The 20403-nt window shown below is 44.2% G+C and overlaps 3 protein-coding genes across 4 annotated transcripts; 2 read left to right on the top strand and 1 right to left on the bottom strand.

Moving 5' to 3' along the window:
- Positions 1-4276: 4276 nt before the first annotated feature.
- LOC147196568 (galectin-8-like) lies at positions 4277-5680 on the bottom strand. 2 transcript variants are annotated; one of them, XM_086127712.1, is made up of 5 exons: positions 5560-5663; positions 5415-5480; positions 5145-5230; positions 4885-5068; positions 4277-4712 (listed from the first exon to the last, which is right to left on the bottom strand). In XM_086127712.1, exons 2-5 carry the CDS (start codon positions 5466-5468, stop codon positions 4560-4562), a joined length of 477 nt encoding a protein of 158 aa, XP_085983838.1. In that variant the 5' UTR covers positions 5469-5480; positions 5560-5663; the 3' UTR covers positions 4277-4559. The 2 variants fall into 2 exon arrangements, with proteins under 2 accessions (XP_085983838.1, XP_085983839.1); XM_086127713.1 differs by having other exon boundaries at positions 5415-5680.
- Positions 5681-8938: 3258 nt separating this feature from the next.
- On the top strand, positions 8939-13357 carry tmx1 (thioredoxin-related transmembrane protein 1). Its single transcript, XM_086128025.1, has 8 exons — positions 8939-9287; positions 10267-10382; positions 10454-10499; positions 11056-11184; positions 11389-11434; positions 12377-12478; positions 12559-12622; positions 12831-13357. Exons 1-8 carry the CDS (start codon positions 9121-9123, stop codon positions 13094-13096), a joined length of 936 nt encoding a protein of 311 aa, XP_085984151.1. The 5' UTR covers positions 8939-9120; the 3' UTR covers positions 13097-13357.
- A 5396-nt stretch (positions 13358-18753) lies between these two features.
- On the top strand, positions 18754-19932 carry LOC147196566 (dynein regulatory complex subunit 4-like). The gene has a single exon (XM_086126860.1). It carries the CDS (start codon positions 18754-18756, stop codon positions 19930-19932), a length of 1179 nt encoding a protein of 392 aa, XP_085982986.1.
- Positions 19933-20403: the final 471 nt, after the last annotated feature.

Genomic DNA, 20403 nt, shown 5'->3' with positions numbered 1-20403 from the left:
ATGTGGAAGCGAGTGTGGTAGGCCTGGGAAATGATGAAACGAAGAAGCAAGTCATCAACCAGGCCAGTGGGGAAATGCGAGGGAACAAGGAAACCAGACACTCAACCGCTATCTTGAAATCGAAGTTGATTCTCAACTTTTTTTTTGTGTCCACCTTCAAGCCTCCTTGTGCGAAATGAGGACATTTTTCCCCCTTTTTCTGATAATTTGGCTTCTCATTTCCTGTTGATCCGACTGACCGGGGTGGCTGTTGCCATGGTGACCACTCTGCCGGCACAGACGAGTACACACGCAAATGTTGCACTCTTCCCGCTCTCTTCAAATCTCCCCGTTCCGCGTTTATGCATGCGACAGCCAAAGGATGCCGGTCATTTAGAGGCTTCACCAACGCTATGTGGGCGTCGAGAGGCGCGAAGAAGTGCACCGCGCCAAAGCATTCCGCATCTCTTGAGAGTTTCCGCTTGCTTCACGCGGTGCACACGTGTATTGAATGTAACGCATTTTCTCAAAAAGACAACCGGACGTCATTCAATTAAGTGCTCTATAAATACAGTTGAGTTGAGTAAGATGAAGAAACGTCTCTTTAAATTAGATCTGTTTTCCGGAGGTGGGGGGTAAGTCACATATGTTCAAGTCGAAGTTCGGCCACTAAATTTCCGACAAGTCATTGTTTGGGATCAGCAGATCAATAAGCCAAGTCATACTATCTCGTTCAGTCACGACATATCAATAGTGCAAATTGGTCACTCAATATGGATACATGTGTTCCTTCAGTAAAAATAAATAAATCAGACATCAGTAAGTCCTCCTTGCCAGTAGTTGGCGCTACACTGTGGCAATCTGACATCTGTGAACCATTGTGTGTGTCAGAAAGAAAGAAACATTCATTCATCCATCCATCCATCCATTTTCCGAACCGCTTGATCCTCACTAGGGTCGCGGGGGGTGCTGGAGCCTATCCCAGCCGTCTTCGGGCAGTAGGCGGGGGACACCCTGAATCAGTTGCCAGCCAATCGCAGGGCACACAGAGACGAACAACCATCCACGCCCACACTCACACCTAGGGACAATTTAGAGCGCCCAATCAGCCTGCCATGCATGTTTTTTTTTGGAATGTGGGAGGAAACCGGAGTACCCGGAGAAAACCCACGCAGGCCCGGGGAGAACATGCAAACTCCACACAGGGAGGCCGGAGCTGGAATCGAACCCGGTACCTCTGCACTGTGAAGCCGACGTGCTAACCACTGGACTACCGGGCGAAAGAAGAATGTAAGAGGATAAAATACTATGAAAATGGAGGTGTTAAAAAAAGACATTTTCCTAGATTGAGGTTGAAATCACTTAATACTGCTTGCAGAGAATCACGACATTTATATTTGCATGGAAATGAAATAGGACGTGGGATTCTTCTTCCATTCCACATTTTTATCTGGTAATATTGCTCTTCTCATTCATTCTTTCATTTTACCATCCGCTTATCCTCACAAGGGTCACGGGGAGGGGTGCCGGAGCCTATCCCAGCTGTCTTCGGGCAGTAGGCGAGGGACACCCTGAACCGTTTGCCAGCCAATTGCAGGGCACACAGAGACAAACAACCATCCACACTCACACTTTGTATGCTTTTTTTTTAGCCACATGGGACTCCATTTTTAGGCCTGTACTACTCGTATCAAGCCAAAAACAGAAAACCGTCTTGCGTAAGGCGATTTGTAACAATGGCTGATGTCGAAGAGGGTCCAAATCAGTCGTGACGCACACTGAAAAGCTGCCGTTTGAGAGGCCGTGGGAGGCATTCAATACAGTGGGAGGAGCTGGGTGGCACGGAGCAATCTCGGACCCACACCCACGCAGACGCCAGACTCAGCACACGATGTATTTGTGTCGTGGGTGTTTTTCCTCCAGCTGAACGAAGTTATATCGATAAAATGACATTAAAGCTTTGAAAGGGGACATACAGCTCTAGATTATGGGAAACAACGTTCACCGTTTTATTCATGGCTGCCCAGCCATCAAGGGAAATTAAACAAGTTAGTGATTTGCTCATCTGCCTCCTTCTGAAATTGTGCCTGAAGTATGTGTCGCTCCAATAAAAGATTATTCGATACGTATCTGGATACATGGGGTGCAATACGATTAGAGGACCGTGCATTTGAAAGCGAAATGTTCTGATGCATTCACATCCCTTACAGTAAATTCAAAACGATTTTAAAATCGTTTTCCGTTACTCCTTACGTTTGGTTTTTTTTTCACAAAAGCATGCCACAAACATGTCATTCAGACGCCCGCGCACTGTCTTCAATTTTGGCGTAGTAGGGGGGGGGGGGGGGGGCTCATAATATTTCGATGTGAAATGACATTGAACTACAATAAATGTGCCTCAGCAAGCTACAGTTGGTATTTATTCCACGAGAAAAAAAAACCATGAGTAGGTGATTAAATTTTTGGACCGCGCTCGTATTTGTTACGATTCGGACAAGCCGAATTAAGTTTTGGACCCCAAAGTGTAGACGTCAACAAGGTCTCCGTTGCAAAAATATGTTTTTAATACAAAAATCGCCACGACTAAGAGATAAAGCGCTGGTCAAAACAAGGACCAGAGGGCACAAAAAACGAACAACAAAAAGCGCTTGCATAAAAGGCAAGGGGGGAAAATAAGGACCGCGAAGACAAACAAAAAACAATGTATCAAACTACACGCAAGCGAAAGCCAAATCACAAAATAAAATCCAATACTTACAAAACCATTGGTACCGAGAGTTCGAAAGCGAAACACGACGAAATCTAAAGCCAGAAATAGTCTATGGGCATGGAAATAGCAAGGCATAAACAATACTCCCACAACCAGAAGACAGATTGCGGGTGCTTACATACACAGTTCCATAATTGACAGATTGGTAGGTGTGCAGCCAGCAAGTTCACTCAGTCTGCCACCTGCTGGCCAGACCCAGAACAGGAACATGACAGTATTAGGATTTTGCCTGTGAGGTCCCCACTAAAGCTTGACTATGTGCTTTGTGGTGTCCGTAGCTGGCTTTTGCTTGTCTCCGCCTCTTCCATGACTCCCCAGGGTGCTGTGATTGCTGCTGCTTCGGCTTGGGGGTGGGGAGTCAATAAGCAGAGCTATCAGTGGGTAGCTAGTAAACCTCGGTCCTCCCGTGTATGCCTGCAGGGGGGGTTGGAGGAGGAGCACTTGTCAGTTCAGGGAAGATAATAAGACCCCCCCCCCCATGGTGTGATGAATGTGGAGCAACTTTATATCAAAATAAGACATTTCGATTGCTCCCCAACACCGACACGGTTGCAAAACGGTTTCAACAAGGCCAGAGTGTGTTCACCTCTTTGCAACCCACACACAACCTCCCCAGGAGGACCCCCCACCTGCCTAATGGATTCAGCTCTTATTACTTGCAGGCTGCATGGAGGCGCCGCTTTTGTTTGGTCCCGTGAAAGCAGTACAGGTGTAGGAAAATGGAGCACAATGAAAGATTCTCTTACAGCCGGCACTGTGACCGAGTATTCCCTCCTCGGGGAAAGGAAGAATAATTTTACCATGTCCTCACCCCCCCACCCCCCTTGTTGAAGTTCACTCAAACTACTCTGAAAGATGGCACACACGCACACTCTGGTCATCTTGAGGTGGGAGGAATCTTGTGGTGCACTTTACTTACTGTACCTTTGTTGATAACATCTTATTTTTCAACCAGGTATTGTATTGTTTTAACGCTTCTCTAGCTTGTTAAATAGGGACATAGTGTAAATAAAATTCGAACGGGGTTGGATTTACTTCAGGGGTGCTTCGGCAGGGCTGAAAATGGGCTGTTGTCCCGTTTCACAGCAGTGCAAAATCATTTTCGATAATTTAAAAAAATAAAATCATTAGTCTATTAATTGCAGCGCAGATTCCCTGCGGAGGTTGTAGTGCACGAGAAATGGAGAGCGACTCTGCACGTGTAAGGCCTGCTCACGTTCCTCTTGCGATCCCGGCTGCTGCCCACACACTGCTTTTCTCTCGGCCCGCAGATTAATTGTTCCTGCTGTTTCGTGTCAAAAACGCTGCCAGATCCGTATCCCCGCGTCACAACGGAATTCGTGTGTGAAATTGATGAACCCAGCATCCAAAGGGAAGGAATGCACTTCATCTTGTTCTCCCTTACACGGTAGGGCTGCAGGATGACAAGCCAAAATGATACTCATGATTATTTTGTATAATCATGATCATTCATCCCGACACATCGGTGTCAGATGCCAAAATGATACTCATTGTCCTCGCTCAACATACTTTTGTAACACTCTTTATTGGCATTAATGAATTCACAAGAGTAATAGACAACATAATATTGTTAATGTTTTTTTTTACAATGGATAAACTGTCAAGAACTAAAATTTGAGCAGGAAAAAGTTCAAAAGATCACCGTGAACCCTCAACTTCTGGAGCTTCATAGTTCCAAGTTGTTCATTTGAATTTCTCTTGCCATTTTACATTATTAAAGTCAAGAGTAGGTTTTAATAACCCTTTATATGGATAGTATGAGATATAAGCATGAACAGAAAGCGGCGCTTCAAACTTTGCCATGATGAAGGAAGATCAGCTTGAAGTCGCCGAACACTCTCACATGGGTGATCCGGTCCAGGTCGACACGGTATTTGTACTCCAGGAGACGGGCGCAGTTGACGGACACGGTGAACGTGTCGGCGCCACAGTAGATTTTCATCTGAATGACAACAAGGGAAATGTATGTTTAGTTTTTCGGGTGACCAATGAAGCCAGCATGTTAAGGAGCACATACCAACATTCTAACCCCGAACATATATGAGGCCTGTAAACATGCTAACCCCCTATGTGCTGCCCACCGATAGATTTTTGTAATGGATGTGTGTGTAGACCTCAAAGTAGAAGCCAGGTGCAAAGGGGAACTTGTCCAGCTTGCGCTCCTCCACACCCCAGGAACCAGACAGAAAGGAGTTGCGTCCAAACACCACCTCATTTGAGGTGGGATTCATGCGAGGGTTCAGGCTAAGTGCCACGTCGCTGCTGCTGCTATTGCCCATCAACAGGTCGACATTAAAACTGAAAGACAAAAGCACCAACATGTGTCATGGTGGCAGGCTTATTTGTGAGGGACGTGGGTGGCTTAGTATTGCACCTTTTTAGATCTGGCTTGACTCGCCCCCTGATGGCGACGCTACCGCCCACTTGGAGACCTCCAACCAGCTCCCCCACTTGAGCATCCTGTAACAAATCATTTGGTTGGAAAATTGCACGTGAATGGCGTTTTTAAAATGTGATTATTGTATTGTAGTATTTGTGTATTGGATGTGGGCCTTTAAGGGGTGCGGCCTTGCAAATGATGTCAGAAGCTGCTCCTGGAGTGTGGTTGAACTTTGTGAGCATTTGTCTGTGGGTTGTGGCTCACTCCATCATCTTTCATCACGACTCTGCGCCAGCATTTGATTTTATACTTGGTCATCCTGATGTTTTTCTTTATCGAAAGAAAACAACAGTTAGCATCGTCATGGCCTCGCACTCCTTTCAGTCATGTCCTTGAGATGACCACTCACTGCTGTTTTTCCAGCAAGGGTCAGTTCCAGTTGTTCAGTTACGGTCAAATTCTGAAATTAACAGCATTTGACTTCATTAGCTTAGCATCAGTTAGCACTAAGTGTATGTAGATTTTGAGTCATTCCGGTCATGGTCAACCGAAAAAGTTGGAATGTTGGTAACGGCTGGTAAAATTTAGGCTTGCCTTGGTGTTGCTGCCATTTGGCGCATAGTCCTCATTGATGAGCAATGTTTCAGACTCGGTCTGTTTTTTATTTCTGTTATAGACTAAGCTGAACAGGCTGAATGTTGACACCAGGATCAAGATCCCCACCAGGAAAGTCAACTGCCAGGTCTTCGCTTTTGCCTGAGAAGGCAAAAGGTTGGATCATTATTATGAGCAAAACAATTGTTCACGTCATGCTTTTTGTTCCAAGTAAATTGCCTTCAAATCAAATATAAACACGGTCATGCTCGGCCAATGAGTGTTAGTGTGGTACTTGGACACCCTCTACTGGCAGACAAAGGAATCGCTGATTAAATGTTCACACTGCTTTTAATGAAAATGTGACTACGATCAAGTAGGCAATTTACGAGCGAATATTGGTGAGTGGATAACAACGATCAATCATTTTTTCCCAAGAAGAAACAGGCGTAACTTGACCAACTGTAGACCAAAGTTCTTCTCGTTTTAAAATTGAGTTATTCACATCAATTTCTTGTGTACCGAATATATCATCAAATTTTAATTGCAACTAGTCAGCGAGGTCTTGTTCAATCAACAGTTCAGTTAATTCCAGATGATATTTAAGTAGATTTTGAAAGCAGTACAGAGAATGGATATAGATGGATGGATGGATGTTAAGAGGTCTGAGAAAGAAAAAAGACCGGAACTCACGCAACATTTCTCTTTCTGTATCTTACTACGCCCAGGAAACAGTTGCCAAGTCATATTGGAGTCTTGCGAGCCCATCCTCTCCGGTCGACGTGATTCTTCTGAAGGTCGACTTGCACGCACGGACTCCCCCCTCGACCGAGGGCGAGTTTCTGTCGTTAAACGTTTGTTTTGTGACACACGTCACCTTGCTCTTCGTGCTTTGTGAAGCACTTAACGATGCGTTTATCACGAAAAGTACCAAGGCATGACGTTTTGATGTATGAAACGAGTGTAACATAATTCGACTGATTGAAAGCATGCGAGGTGCCGACGCAGTGGCTTTCGCTGAAGCTACGTTGTGGTGTCATGGACGTCACAAAACGCGACGAGGTTTTGATACGGTCAAATTGTAATAAACGCTTATATGTGCAAGTTTGAAACGTATTTCACCGACGAATGTTTGGGTAGTCAGGACAACAACTAAACAGCTATTAAGAGGAGATATTACATTCATTTCCTTCCGTGATTTATTTTTAAAAAATGATCTATTTATTAATACATAACAAAAAGGCGGCCTGATGGTCCAGTGGTTAGCGTGTCGACCTCGAGGTGCAGAGGTCGTGGGTTCAATTCGAGCTTGGGTGGTCCCTGTATGGAGTTTGCATTTTCTCCTTGGGCCTGATTGGGTTTTCTCAGAGTACAGTACTCTGGTGTCCTCCCACTTTCCAAAAACATGCATGGCAGGCTGATTGAAAACTCTGAATCGGGTCCCCAAACTACAGCCAGCGGGCTGGACCCGGCCCGCCTCTGCATTTCGTCCGGCCCCCCTGAAAATACCAGAGAGTATTTTGATTTATTTTTTATCTATGTGGATTTGTATTTGATGATAAAGTCGGGCTTTCGCAATAAAATGTTTCTTAATTCTGAACTACAGTATTTTCATTATTAACTATTAATTAGTAACTATTTCATGAACACATATACTATAACGTGACATTTGTTGCATCTTCCTGCGGTCTGTGCCGTTATCTGGCAACCCCAGAAAAAAATCCTAAATCCGCCCCTCTCGAAGAGAACGGGATCATGCCGAAAAGATTAGGTAAGAGAAAAATAGATGCAGAATGCAGGGTATTTAACCCAAAGTGGACAAATGATTATTTTTTTGTTCAATGCAAAGAAAAGGCTGTCTGTCTCATCTGTCATGAGGCGGTGCCCGTTTTCAAAGAATGCAATCTGCGGAGACACTATGAATCCCGTCACGACAAATACGAGACCCTCCAAGGACAAATGCGAGCAAATTGTCAAAACTTAAAAGTGGAATGATAGCTTAGCAAAATACATTTGTACACCAAGCTTAGCTGAACCAGTCATCTGTTCGAGCTAGCTTTCATGTTGCTCAACTGATAGCAAGCAGCGGTAAACCTTTTACTGATGGAGAGTTTGTCAAGAAATGCACGAATGCTGTCGCGGAGAAGAAAGACGTCTTCAAAAGCGTGAGTCTATCAGCGAGGACAATCGCCAGACGTATTGAAGAAATCGCGGGTAAGGTACAGTATATGCCCAGCTCTAGCAGAAGACGAAAGAATTTGAATTATTTTCATTAACACTGGATGAGATCACGGACGTACAGTACACAGCGCAACTGCAAATTTTTATTCGTGGAGTTAGCGCAAACCTTTAGAGATGTGCGAGGAGCTGGCAGACCTCCTAAGTGTTTCAAAGGGACTACGACGGGGGAGGTTATTTTCGGGAAAGTGCACCAAACTATGGGAGAGTTAGACCTGGACTGGTCAAAGCTGGCCAGCAACACAACTGACGAGGCTCCGAGTATGGTGGGCGCGTCTCGAGGGTCTAATAGGACGCATGAACTGGGAGATGGAAGAACAGGGTTTCAAATTCACTGCCTAATACACCAGGAAGAAAACCGGAGTATCCAAAGAAAACCCACGCAGGCACGGGGTGAACATGCAAACTCCACAAAGGAAGGCCAGAGCCGCAATCTAACCCTTGACCTCTGCACTGATGTGATCACCAATCGTCCACTGTTCCTCTGGGGTCCAACCAACGAAACCGAAAACCCATCTTACCCACTTTAGCCGTGGATAAAAATACAAAGTTTTGCAAAATTATTATATTTGGCAAGATGCCAAAATATGGGGATCGGGATTTACATTTGACTGAATGCAATTAAGATGCAGTTTAATATCAAATGACAATTGCAGCATTAATAAGGTACAGTACTAAGGTGCACTGTATCGTAATGATGCGTTCATGTACTTCGGGAAAAAAGACTGATATGAGGTTTGTGTACTCCAAATTAAAATAATTCTGTGATAACGCCGACTAATTGACATCTAAACTAAAATAAAACAATCATTCGTCTTATTATGTGCACGGTTGAGCTACGGGTCTATGACTAGCGTCTTTTATCGTTCGTAGTGTCCGCTGTTATCTTGACTTGGAGCTGTTTGAATTGAAAACCAACGACTCCGAAATGACGAACGCGGCACGAGCGCCTATAATGGCGAATTAAAGCCTGTCAACGTTCATGATTGTCTATTTCAAGGTTTTCATCGTGTCATTTTCGAGTTAAATGAACCAAAGTCTGACCCAAACGTGAAAAAAACGAAGTGGGCGGATTTGCACTCAAACGCATTATTACAGGAGTCGGTTTCTGGTTAGCTTAGCGGTCTAGAGCGCCACCATGTTTCCTTCGTGTCCGGGTCCAAAACACCTCTCGCCGATATGCTATCTCCTGCTAACCGTGTGCCTCGCGTCCTTGCCGGTTACCGAGGCCAAGCGGGACAGCCTCCGGGAAGTCACCGACGGCAACTGGGAGGACATCCTGACCGGAGAGTGGATGATTGAATTGTCAGTAGCTTAGCCAAGTCAGTCAGCTAGCTATTTGGAGGGTGGGACACGGAGGGCATTTTGCCGTCTAACTTTTTGCACTTCAACATTTTTGCAACTGTTCATTTAAATACTGTTAGCAATCTGAAAGCAATGCTATGGTACAATGTTTGGAAGTTGTCTTGCTCGCCTACGTTAGCTTCGCCAACCAGCCGGCTAATCATACGCTCAAGCTAGCGTATGATCCTTGTTCTAACATTCAAGTTTCGAATTCTGGCCTCGCAGGCTATACAAGTATTTTTGTACATCTCTTTGACTGATAAACAGTAGACGAAGAAGTTGCTGTTAAATGTTAAGTCATTCACTGTCACATGACTTCCATTTTCCAGTTGTTTTACAGCAACCTAAAACATGTTTTCTGTGATAATACCGTGCAAGCAAAAAACTTAACGAAAGAGTCAATGTTTTTCTCTAACCAGAAAAAAGTTTTCCTCCTCCTTTTCTGACCCCCAAAAATGGAGAGAAAAAATAGGATTGTGTGGATAAAGAGCTGTTCAGTTAATGCATAGGTGTCAAACTCAGGTCCTGCATGTTTTCCAAGTCTCCCTGTTGCAACACACCTGATTCAAATGATCAGATCATCAGCAAGCTCTGCAGAAGCCTGACATTGAACCTGTTCATTTGAATCAGGTGTGTTGCAACAGGGAGACTTGGAAAAAATGCAGGGCAACGGCCCTCCAGGACCTGAGTTTGACACCTATGAGTTAATGGATGGTTGGATGAATTAAAAAAAAACCCAAAACGAAATGTTAATTTCGTCTTGCTTAGTTAACTTGTAAGTTGTCTTGGTAAGCTATGTTAGTTGTGCTATAGGCTAACAATATATACAAGGTAGCAGTCTATTTTGTTTTTTTATTTTTTTTACTTATAGTCTAATGGTTAGTACATCTGCCTGAGGTTCGGGTCTCAACAAGTTAAAAGTCTTTTTCCCACCCGGCAGTTATGCGCCCTGGTGTCCGGCCTGCCAGCAGCTCCAACCCGTGTGGAAGGAGTTTGCTGATTGGGGGGAGGACATGGGGGTCAACATAGCCAAGGTGGACGTCACGGAGCAACCAGGTAGAGCCCCACAAAAAGCACTTTATGGTTTTATTACTGAGTCTAAACTTGCTGTCCTTCTCACTTGGAAGGTCTTAGTGGCAGATTCATCATTACGTCACTTCCGACCATTTACCAGTAAGTTCTCCTGCGGTCACAATATACTGTAGTAGAAAGCAATTTTCAAAATACTAAGCCGGTAATTTAGGGTTTGAGGGGTGGAGTGTTTATATTGGTCGGCTGGTAGTTTTAAAAAAAAAATGCTATGTGTGTATATTTATTCATATAGTGTCTCGATAAGTTGAGTGCCTAAAGTCCACATTTACATATTTTATGGCACAAGAAAATTTCAAACGGTAAAGCCACACATTTGTTTTTAGATTATTCTTGTAATATGATTTATGAATTACTGACTCATGTTGACCCCACGCTTGTTTGGTTGGTCACAGTGTTAATAAGTTTCGTGACTGAAGTCGAGATAAATTAATTTTCCTTTATATTAACAAATGCCTCACCATTTTGTCGTTTTCCATTAAAAAGACACATTTTCGCAACATATCCACTTTGAGTGTTTTTTAAAAAAAATTTACTACCATTTTGAACTTTGAATAATAAAGCGTTAAACAAATATTATTATATTGTATATTATTAGCATTTATTTATTTTTTGGTGTTACTTTTGTTGCGCCTTCCAGTTGCAAAGATGGTGTCTTCCGCAAGTACCAGGGCGCCCGCACCAAGGACGACTTCCTCAGCTTCGTGGACGAAAAGAAGTGGAGTGTGGTGGAGCCGGTCTCCTCCTGGTTCGCACCCTCGTCTTTTCTGTGAGTCCGCATCGTTTTTTTCTGTCTTGTCGAACCACGTCTGGGTGTTCTGACTGAAGAGGTTCCACTATAGTTTGGTTGTCTTAAAAATATTATCAAATGTCTGTCCTATTGGCTCTGCTGTTGCCTTGTTTGTATAGTTATTGTGTGTGTGTTTGTGTTCATGTCCCAATTAATGTCTTTTGTTTATGTCATCTTTTGTAGAATGAATTCCATGTCTGCTCTCTTCAAGCTCTCCATGTTCATCCGGGTAAGTTTTCTCCACGTTTTAAGATCTAGACAGGCGCTATGAGAGGACAATAAGACTCGAGGAGAAAAGTTGCTTAGATTATGTGGGACATCGTAATCGACAGGGGAAGCGGTAAAAAGAGCAACATTTCAGGTAGTCTCGACTGCCCCTTGGAACTGGGTAAAATTATTTGAATAAAATCACTTGTTCAGAGCAAAGTGGCATATTTTGTCTGTTCGGGTTTTTGACACTTTTTTTGGGTGAAATTTTCTTTGGGGGCTGAATTTTCAATGAGTTGTGGTCAAGTTCTCACCTGGAGGAGCTGAGTTTTAAGCGTTTGTGTTTTAGGGTGATTCATTCAACGTCATCGCCTTGCTCAGTGTCGAAAACTCAAACCCTTTGCAATTAACGAAAAGTGGTTCAAATATGGAAGCGGTCAGACAAAAAAAAATAAAGGAGCCCTGAAAATGGGTAAAATAGTCCAAACTGGTCATTTCAGGCAAAAATGGTGGAATTCCTGAATCATTTTGGACATGGCTGTATTTGATTTTTTTTGGGGGGCGGGGGGGTCTTCTCATGAAAGACGTCCCAACTGTATCGCTTATTGCCACAGTTTTTTGGAGGTTTGTTTGTCTTTGACCAAATTTCATATCGGTAAGTGAAACTGACTGGGGGGCTGAATTTATTTTTAAAAAAAAAATCTATTGAACGTTACTGAGCTAAAACAGCTTATACGAACCAAAATGGCCGACTTCTTGTATCTTATTGGGCGTGGCTTTTTGCGACTTTTTGAGGGTCTATTCTTGATAGACGGGCCTACCAAATTCAACGTTTTTAAGTGAAACTGGCTTGAGTCTTTTTTTTTTCTTGTTCTTTTTTTTCGGTGGATCGGGTATAGACACGCCGAGCAAATTTTGTTACTGATCATCATACCCTACCATAATACTGTTGGTTTTCTCCCAGCGTTGCCATAACTACATGACGGAGCAACTGGGCATTCCTGTGTGGGGCTCATATGTCATCTTCGGCCTGGCCACGCTCTTCTCCGGCCTCGCTCTGGGACTGGTGAGCAAAAACGGAACTTTTTCCTCTCTCGATTCATTTGAAAAGTAGCATACACAATATTTGCTCTTGTTGTTTTTCAGCTGCTGGTGTTCATCGCCGACTTTGTTTTCCCGTCGCGACGATTCTCGCCGGACTACTATCAGAGTAAGTTTTAATTGTTTCAAACACATTACAGGACGGAATATGATTAGATCTTTGAAGTTGTTTCAAAACGACACCGAATTTGACTCTTGCCGCCGGCGGAGGCAGCAAATTGTTTTGATGATAGCCAAAAATCGAAAAGCATGGCGACTCGGTTGGCCGTCAAAGCCCAGCGTCAGTGCAACGCCTCACTCTTATCGCTGACGCACAGAGAAACAAACGGGGGACCAGGCCTGGCTCCTCCAACAGCAGCAGCAGGAGGAGGAGGAGGAGCACGAGGCCGACGGCGAGGAGGACGACGACGAAGAGGAGGAAGAGGAGGAGGAAGACGACGAGGCGTGGAGGACGCGGCGGCCCCGCAGGGCCTCCCCCGAAGGCCGCCCCGAGTCCAAAGAACAGGCCGTGAGGAAGCGGGCAGTGCCCAGCCGCAAAGAGGAAGAAGATGAGGAAGAGGAGGAGGAGGAGGAAGACACCTAGAGGGGCGGAGTGGAGCGTCACGTCATCTCTTGTCGAGTGGGGGGAACCTCACACTTCGAACGACGTTTACAAAGCGCCTCTCTTCCTCCTCCTCCCCCTCCTCTTCCTCGGGCGCCTTGGCGGCTCCACCTGAGAACAAAACTTGAGCGTTGGGAGGCTTTTGGAGCCGTTGGGAGTTTGCGGTGTAGTGTTTTCAGCTATGCATCCTTTCTTTTTTTATCTTATTTTTGGTTAAATAAAGGTTTCATTTTATGTACTGTATATAGACGTTATGTCCCTGTAACAGTATTTGATGGCACATGAGTGCAGTGTTAGCCAAGGTTAGAAATGCAACATTCTGCGATTTAAGATTTTTTTTTTTTTAAGTGGCAAACTTTCCATGCAGAGTACCAGGAATGAAATTGGGAATTCATGAGAAATTCGCAAAATGAATTTCTCTTAATAAGGACCTCAAAGGGAAGAGCTTTATCATGCTATTTCAATCTTTCCACAGTTAACTATAAGCATACATACAGTATGATCAGATATGACCTATGGTATAACAGTGATCAAATTTCTTCTGAAAATGAGTTACCTTGGTGGTTATTTACTTAAACCCTACCTCTCCATATGTGGCTGCCGTGTGTGAAAGGAACCACTGCTCCCCAACTCTCGTAGGAGCATTACGGGGGGTGGCGACTTGCTTTGTTTCATATAAGATCGCGAACCCAGTCGCTTTCTTGGACTGGGCCGAGCTTGTTGCTTAAAGGGGAGGAATGAGCCAGAATGCTTAGGGATGGCTGAATGGAGGGAAACACCACTATGGGGGTGTTTTTGATGCATTTTAAAATGGCTAAAAGCTAAAAAATAAAAATTGGTTTAGCATGATGTGGCCGCTTTAAGAGTCCCTGTAAAGTCAGAATAAATGTGTCGCATCACAGATGTGTTGTGTAAACCTGACAAATTTGAATCAATAGTATATCAGACTTGAAACTTGAGACTGGTAGATGAAGTCAAAAGCACTCCGCCACTTTGAAGAAGACGTAACAGAGGCTCCTTTGGTCATCGGCCGATATGCTTTTAGCTATTTTAGCATTAATAGCATTGTTAGCGGTAGCTTATTTTTAATTAAAAAACAAAAACTCTTTTTGCTGCTGTGGTAGAGAGCCTTGTCATTCCCTGTCACGCTTTCGTCTACATTAGCATTGAGCACCATTAGCAATAGCATTTTCACTCACACAAGTTTTGAGTTTTGTTAAATACTATACACCAAAAATTAAGACTACATGCCTATAAAGAAGCCCTGACAGAGCCATCTCTGGTTATAGGCGTTATGTTTTTGGCTACATGAGCACTAAGCATTGTTTGTCACACAACTGTAAAAATAAGTCGTGCAATTTAAATCAAAATTAAAATAAAGTAAAACTACTGGCCTGACAAGAAGACACCCTGACAACGTTGCATTACTCAATTAACATCATAACATTACTTGGAATAAAGTACACCAAAAATAAAGCAAAATTGAGCTGAGCCCTTCCTGTCTCGCAGCAAAAGCTAAATTCTATTTCCTGTTCTGTGGTTACCATTTCACTTACACCACTTTAGAGGTTGCAGTCTACTTCTGTTTTGTTTTTGTCTGTTTTTTTTGTGTAGAATCACTGACTCAGGACAAATGGCCTTTGTCCTCTGTATTCGATTAAAGGTTTTGTTTTATATGCTGTGGTCTCCATTTTAAACACTTGTGAGTTCAGACATGTTTATCCCAGAGTCAACACAACTGATGACATTTTCATGTTGACACTTCAATAAACACCTTCGATTGACTAGCATGAAAATTACAGTAAGACGTTTTTTTTCACCTTCAAGTTCTGGTATTAAAAAAACAACCCCCCCCCCCCCCCCCCGCATTTTTACAAATTGAAACAAAACATTTATATAGATCAAAGGTTCACAAAATGTATGGGTGGATGTATTTACACTGTGGAGACGATTTTGTGTGTTACAACCAGCACACTTTATATATTTCCTACCAGTAGAGGTCACTCTGAGCACTTTAAAGGCAACAACATAAGCCATAGGTGTCAAACTCAGGTCCTGGAGGGCCGCTGCCCTGCATGTTTTCCAAGTCTCCCTGTTGCAACACACCTGATTCAAATGAACAGATCATCAGCAAGCTCTGCGGAAGCCTAACATTGAACCTGTTCATTTGAATCAGGTGTGTTGCAACTGGGGGACTTTGACACCTATGATTATAAGCGATTCATTGTTGGAAAAATGGACGGAAGTCGAAATTTGTACCTGACCAACCGGACACTGCATTAGGTACACTTGCACAACTCGATGTATTTTATTTTATTTTTTTACAGGGTACATATTTTGTATTATCTCTTGTTTTAATTAGATGTTACACCCGATGAAGTATATCGGCCGCTTCCTGTCTCATTTACTTTCATCAAACATGTATTTGGTAATCAACAATTTCATGATGAAATCAAGTTGAATTTGCACACTTCAAATGTAAAAAAGAAGAAGAAGAATCCAAGTTTAAGTTAGCAGGTTGTAGCAAAATGGAACAAAATTAGTTTTCAGGGACACGAGAAAAAAAAAGTAATGATAGTGAGGGTAAGAAATCAATTGTTTGCTCGTGGGCTACTTCCTGTTCGTGGGGGGGATTCCTAAAATGACTGAGTGAGGTAACCTTTTGGCATGAACTTACAAAGTAAAGCACCACTGGTCACAGTCATGCCGACTATCTGCCATGTAGTCGGCATGACTGATAATTTGCAACTTTTTTTTTTTTTTCGTGGGCACGATGAAAGATGAAGGGAATCAACTGTACTCGGCTTGATTTTCGGACCTTCAGAATTATCCAAAATGACTCGCGTATTTGTCTATTTGCTACTTAGCAGGCAACTTCCTGTTTTACAGAGAATGACATAAGATGATGAGAGTGTACTGGTACCTTTTTTTTGTTTTTGCCCTGAAACGTCAAATGGCAAAATTTCTCTGGTAAAAATCGAAGAAAAACAAAATAGACTTCACACATGATGATAGCCGGTATTCCAAATTTTGTTCTAAACTGAGTTCAGACTGGGGAGTTCCACTTTGATATCTCCCCCACTATTATTATTAGCCTCAGTTGTAAACAGACACAGTGAGAAAATAATTTTTTCCCAAGGAGGCATTTGAACGGAGCCAAGTCGCATTGTTTGGATTTCACGCTCGACATGCCGACACATTCCCAAATGTTAGCTTGGGTTCATCCCGCTGAATGATGGGGCAGGCCCCAACTTGTGTTTGCGAGCTCACCTGTGGTCACATTTCACCGCCTTTTTGCCTGGTGCATACCAACACACACACACACACACACACACCTACGCGCACACATTAGAGTGCAACTGAACCAAAATATCAAGGCTTCCTGTGTCTTCAGGACTGGCTTTGTAAGACTTTTTTTGTGGGTCTACCCATGATCGGTGGGCATACCAAATTTCATGATGCTGAGGGAATCTGGTTTAGGCAGCTGATTGTATTTGGTGAATCCTGGAGGGGCCTCCTGAGTCAAAATGGCCACTTCAAACCAAAATCTTTTTGGGCATGTCTTCTTCAGACTTTTTACTAGTCTATTCATGATAGACACGCCTACCAAATTTCATGTTACCAAGTGAAAGTGGCTTTGGGGGAAGATTTTTTTTTGGGGGGGGGGGGGGGGTCAATTTTAGAAGTGCCGACCAAGTCTGAATGGCAAACTTCCTGTTGTGTTTTCAGGCATGGCTCCGTGAGATTTTTGGTGCGTCTACTCATTATAGAAATGTCTGCCAAATTTCACGATGCTGAGTGAAACTGACTGACGACAATACTCCCTCCCTTTGGAATCAAATTTTATCCACGAGGAACTTGTCTAAGATTGATTTATGTTTCTTCTGATACAAGACCCCCAGATCAAAAAGCATGTTCCTGTTCATGGCTTTGGTTGTAAACCTCAAACACATTTTACACTCCCACAAAAAATTATGCTGCTCCACAATTGGCGTATGTGACACAGATGGCTCAGACCGCAACTATATTCTGTGCGTGGTCTGACACGACAATTGCAGTCTTAATGTGCCCGAAACACCTTTTTCGTGTTTATTGGCTGCTGAAAATGTAAACAATATCACATTTATTATACACAAACGTTCGGTCTCTTAGTTTACACTAAAATAAAGGCAATTGAACCATGAAATACAACGAAGGATAGTTTTTCTACTTCAATTAGAGTTGTTAACTTAGTAAACACTTTGACTCTTAAATCTTTTCAGTTATGATAACTTCACAAAATTCTACCAAATGAGTGTAACATAAGCGGAGGTCAGTGAGTCATAAGTCAGGGACAACAGTAATGCTAGCCAGTAAGGACTCAAATAAGCTAGCTCGCTAGCAAGCGTTGTCGTACCTTTCTTAATTTCTCTGAAGCTCGCAGCATGTGTTTGGACTTTTTCTCACATGAAATAACAGCATTTGTGGTTTGCTCAAACACACGTGAAGACGCAGTTGCGGGTGAGCCTGGAATTATATGGACTGCAGCTACTGCTCATAGGAGGAAGAAGGCGGATCCAGCGGTGGTGGACCACGTGAAACCTTCATCGCTGGAACTCAAAGAAGAAAAAAAACTTCCATTCTTGAAGGGGGAACCCCCCCCCCCCCCCCCCCGCTTACGTCAACATCCGAAAAACATGAGACTGAAAAGACATAATTCTTTTCAGATGTATCAGTGACGCCCCGGAATGCGCTAATCTGTTGTGTTTGGTGGAAACAGACAACCAGGCTCGGAGACACTTAATCCTTTTCCAAACGTCCCCCAGTGCAAGTTTTAAGTTACAACAAAAGCTTGTTTGATTGCTGGAACATTTTTTTAGAAGATGTACGATTAAGAGTGCACAAAGTTCACAGGCCGGTGAAATATCAGGTCCTAATTGCGTCAATGTAATCACTGTTTTTTTTTTTTTTATTGCTGTGAATGACACCAAAATGGTGACATCGTTTGGTCTGGCTGTTATGGCTCGCCGTGTGAGAATGTTGACATTCTACGTTAGGTTCCTTGACAAAAAGTAGTTGAAACAAAGATATGTGGAACAAGATTGTTCTATCTTTCCGTTTGGGTTGTCACTCTTGCTGATGTTTTGCATTTTGCCAAGGTAGCTTTCTGCGGGCTTGTACATCATGTAAAATTGTGGTATGCCAAAAGCTCATGGTTGGGTGCATACTTTTGATTTTAGGGTGACAGTTCGGTTCACACTGGGTACAGTAAAGGAAAAATATATATACTGCAAAAATGTTTTTCCGATGTGTCAACAGGAGCATATTTAATGACGTTTTGAAAACTGTCATTGTGTGACCGAGTGAGAATAAAAACTTATTGTAAATGTTCCCGTGACGCGTCTCGTAAAGATGTCGTCTATGATGTTTGATGTGGCTCGTTGTGTCATCTCGAAGCGGCCTTCTCTTCAAAGAACACCTCATTGGCAAAGATGACATCACAACATTTCAGACTTGGTGAGAGTCGTCGTTTGAAAGTCGCCGATATTACGCTATTCTGCAACACCAGGAAGTCAGCGGACTGCAATCAACTGGGTGTCCTCAAAATACATGCAGGACGTTTTTCTTTTGGTGTGTGGAGTTTGTTCGTGTTCTCCAAGATGGCCAGCAAAGGGAAAGGAAAAGGAAAAGGGAAAGGCAAAGGCAAAGGCAAGAAAGCAGAAGTTAATGAAAACATGCCACTGACTGAAATGTCGGAGGAGCAGCTGATGGAGCGTGTCACTAAGATTACCGAGGAGCTGGGCCGCATCCAAGACGAGAAGAATAATTTCCGTCTCATGCGGGACCAGGTCAAAGCCTTCTGGGAGATCTCCAAGCAGAAGCTCCAAGACGTGAAGGACAAGCTACGCGAGGGCAGCATTGTGCGTGACGAGGCCAAGATGCGCCACCGGATGAAGGTGGCCAAGTACCAGCAGAAAGTGCGGCACCTGGAGTCGGAGTGCCACACCAACGTTTCGCAATTGAAGCTCGACGGGGCCGGCTTCTCCACCATCAACGACAACAAGCGCTTCGAGATGGAGCAAGGGGCGCTGAATGAGATCCGCAGCCTGCAGGTGGACCTGAGTGAAAAAGAGCTCTACAGCCAAAACCACATCGAACAGCTCAAGTTCGATCATGCGTCCAAACTGGTGGACATCATCGTCCCACACGACTGGAGGAAGGTGGAGCTGGAGGCCAAGCACAACGCCATGATTCTCCCCATGTTCGAGGAGTCCGAGAAAAGGCTAGAAGCCGAGATCTACGTCCTGGACACCCAAATGCAAATCCGTCTGGAGTCTTTGAAGAAAGAGCACGACGGCGCCTTCCGCCACGCGCTCAAGCGAAGCTGGGAGTTCTACCAAGCGCACATGGAGGAGATTTCCCTCCTGGAGAAGCAGCTCACCACGCTGATGTGCCAGGGCGTGGTGCGGCAGCTGTCCTCCATCCAGAAGCAGCCGTCGTGCCCGCAGGAGAACCTCCAGCAGGACAAGAAGAAACTGCAGGAGCTCCAGAAGCAGCTGGAGAAGCACAACCAGGACAAGGCCCAGCGCGAGGCCAGCGATGGTCGCCTCCGGGTCCTGGAGGAGGAGCTGGAGGAGCTCTCCATCAAGCACAGCTCCCTTATGCAGGAGCTGGAGCGCAAGGAGCTGGAGCACGAAAATCTACTCAGGAGCCACGCCGCAGGTCTTCTGGACGCCCGGCACCGTAACGGGTTGAGGACGAGGCAATTGAAGCTGAAGCTGCAAGCCGCTACCGAAACGCTGGAAAAGCTTGAAAAGAGTCTTAGCGCAGAACGCTGACTCGGAAGACCGCCTTCACCGGGCGGCGGGTGGGTCCGGCCGTCCGTGCCCACCCGGTCCTGGAAAAGTGCTCAATTTACGATCCGAGCTGGGTTTTCCAGCTTTGTTTTTGAGTGACAGAAAGGACGATTTGCAGACAGAAGCGATGGAACACAGGAGCTGTGTCATCTGGGAGCATCGTTCTCCTCTACGTCGCATCAACGACTAATTCCCGCCTGCTTAGGTTTGCCTGGAGGAAGCTACCGAACAGATGTATCAGAACTACAACACCTTTGCAAATGTGCGATGTATTGACGTACGAATACAGTGGTACCTCTATTTACGAACGTCTCTTCATATGAAATTTTCAAGTTACGAAATGCCTCAACGGGAAAATTTCAAGATACGAAAGGTAAAAATACGGTACGGGCAGCTACTCGCTGCTCCGGGTTGCCTGAACGCAACATACTTAGAGCTGCTCTGCTATTGGCT

Source organism: Hippocampus guttulatus, chromosome 13 (assembly GCF_054856545.1).
Source record: "Hippocampus guttulatus isolate MCC_2025c chromosome 13, RoL_Hgut_1.0, whole genome shotgun sequence".
In the NCBI taxonomy this organism is placed as follows: domain Eukaryota; kingdom Metazoa; phylum Chordata; class Actinopteri; order Syngnathiformes; family Syngnathidae; genus Hippocampus; species Hippocampus guttulatus.
The sequence above is the reverse complement of the archived record's forward strand: the minus strand, read 5'-3'. Positions and strand labels throughout refer to the sequence as shown.

Coding starts and splice junctions, on each gene's coding strand:
- tmx1 (XM_086128025.1), top strand. CDS start 9,121: ATGTTTCCTTCGTGTCCGGGTCCAAAACACCTCTCGCCGATATGCTAT. Junction 10,500..11,055: donor TCACTTCCGACCATTTACCA/GTAAGTTCTCCT, acceptor TGCGCCTTCCAG/TTGCAAAGATGGTGTCTTCC. Junction 11,185..11,388: donor TTCGCACCCTCGTCTTTTCT/GTGAGTCCGCAT, acceptor CATCTTTTGTAG/AATGAATTCCATGTCTGCTC.
- LOC147196566 (XM_086126860.1), top strand. CDS start 18,754: ATGGCCAGCAAAGGGAAAGGAAAAGGAAAAGGGAAAGGCAAAGGCAAA.
- LOC147196568 (XM_086127713.1), bottom strand. CDS start 5,468: ATGACCAAGTATAAAATCAAATGCTGGCGCAGAGTCGTGATGAAAGAT. Junction 5,231..5,414: donor TCGTGATGAAAGATGATGGA/GTGAGCCACAAC, acceptor GATTTGTTACAG/GATGCTCAAGTGGGGGAGCT. Junction 5,069..5,144: donor GTCAAGCCAGATCTAAAAAG/GTGCAATACTAA, acceptor TTTGTCTTTCAG/TTTTAATGTCGACCTGTTGA.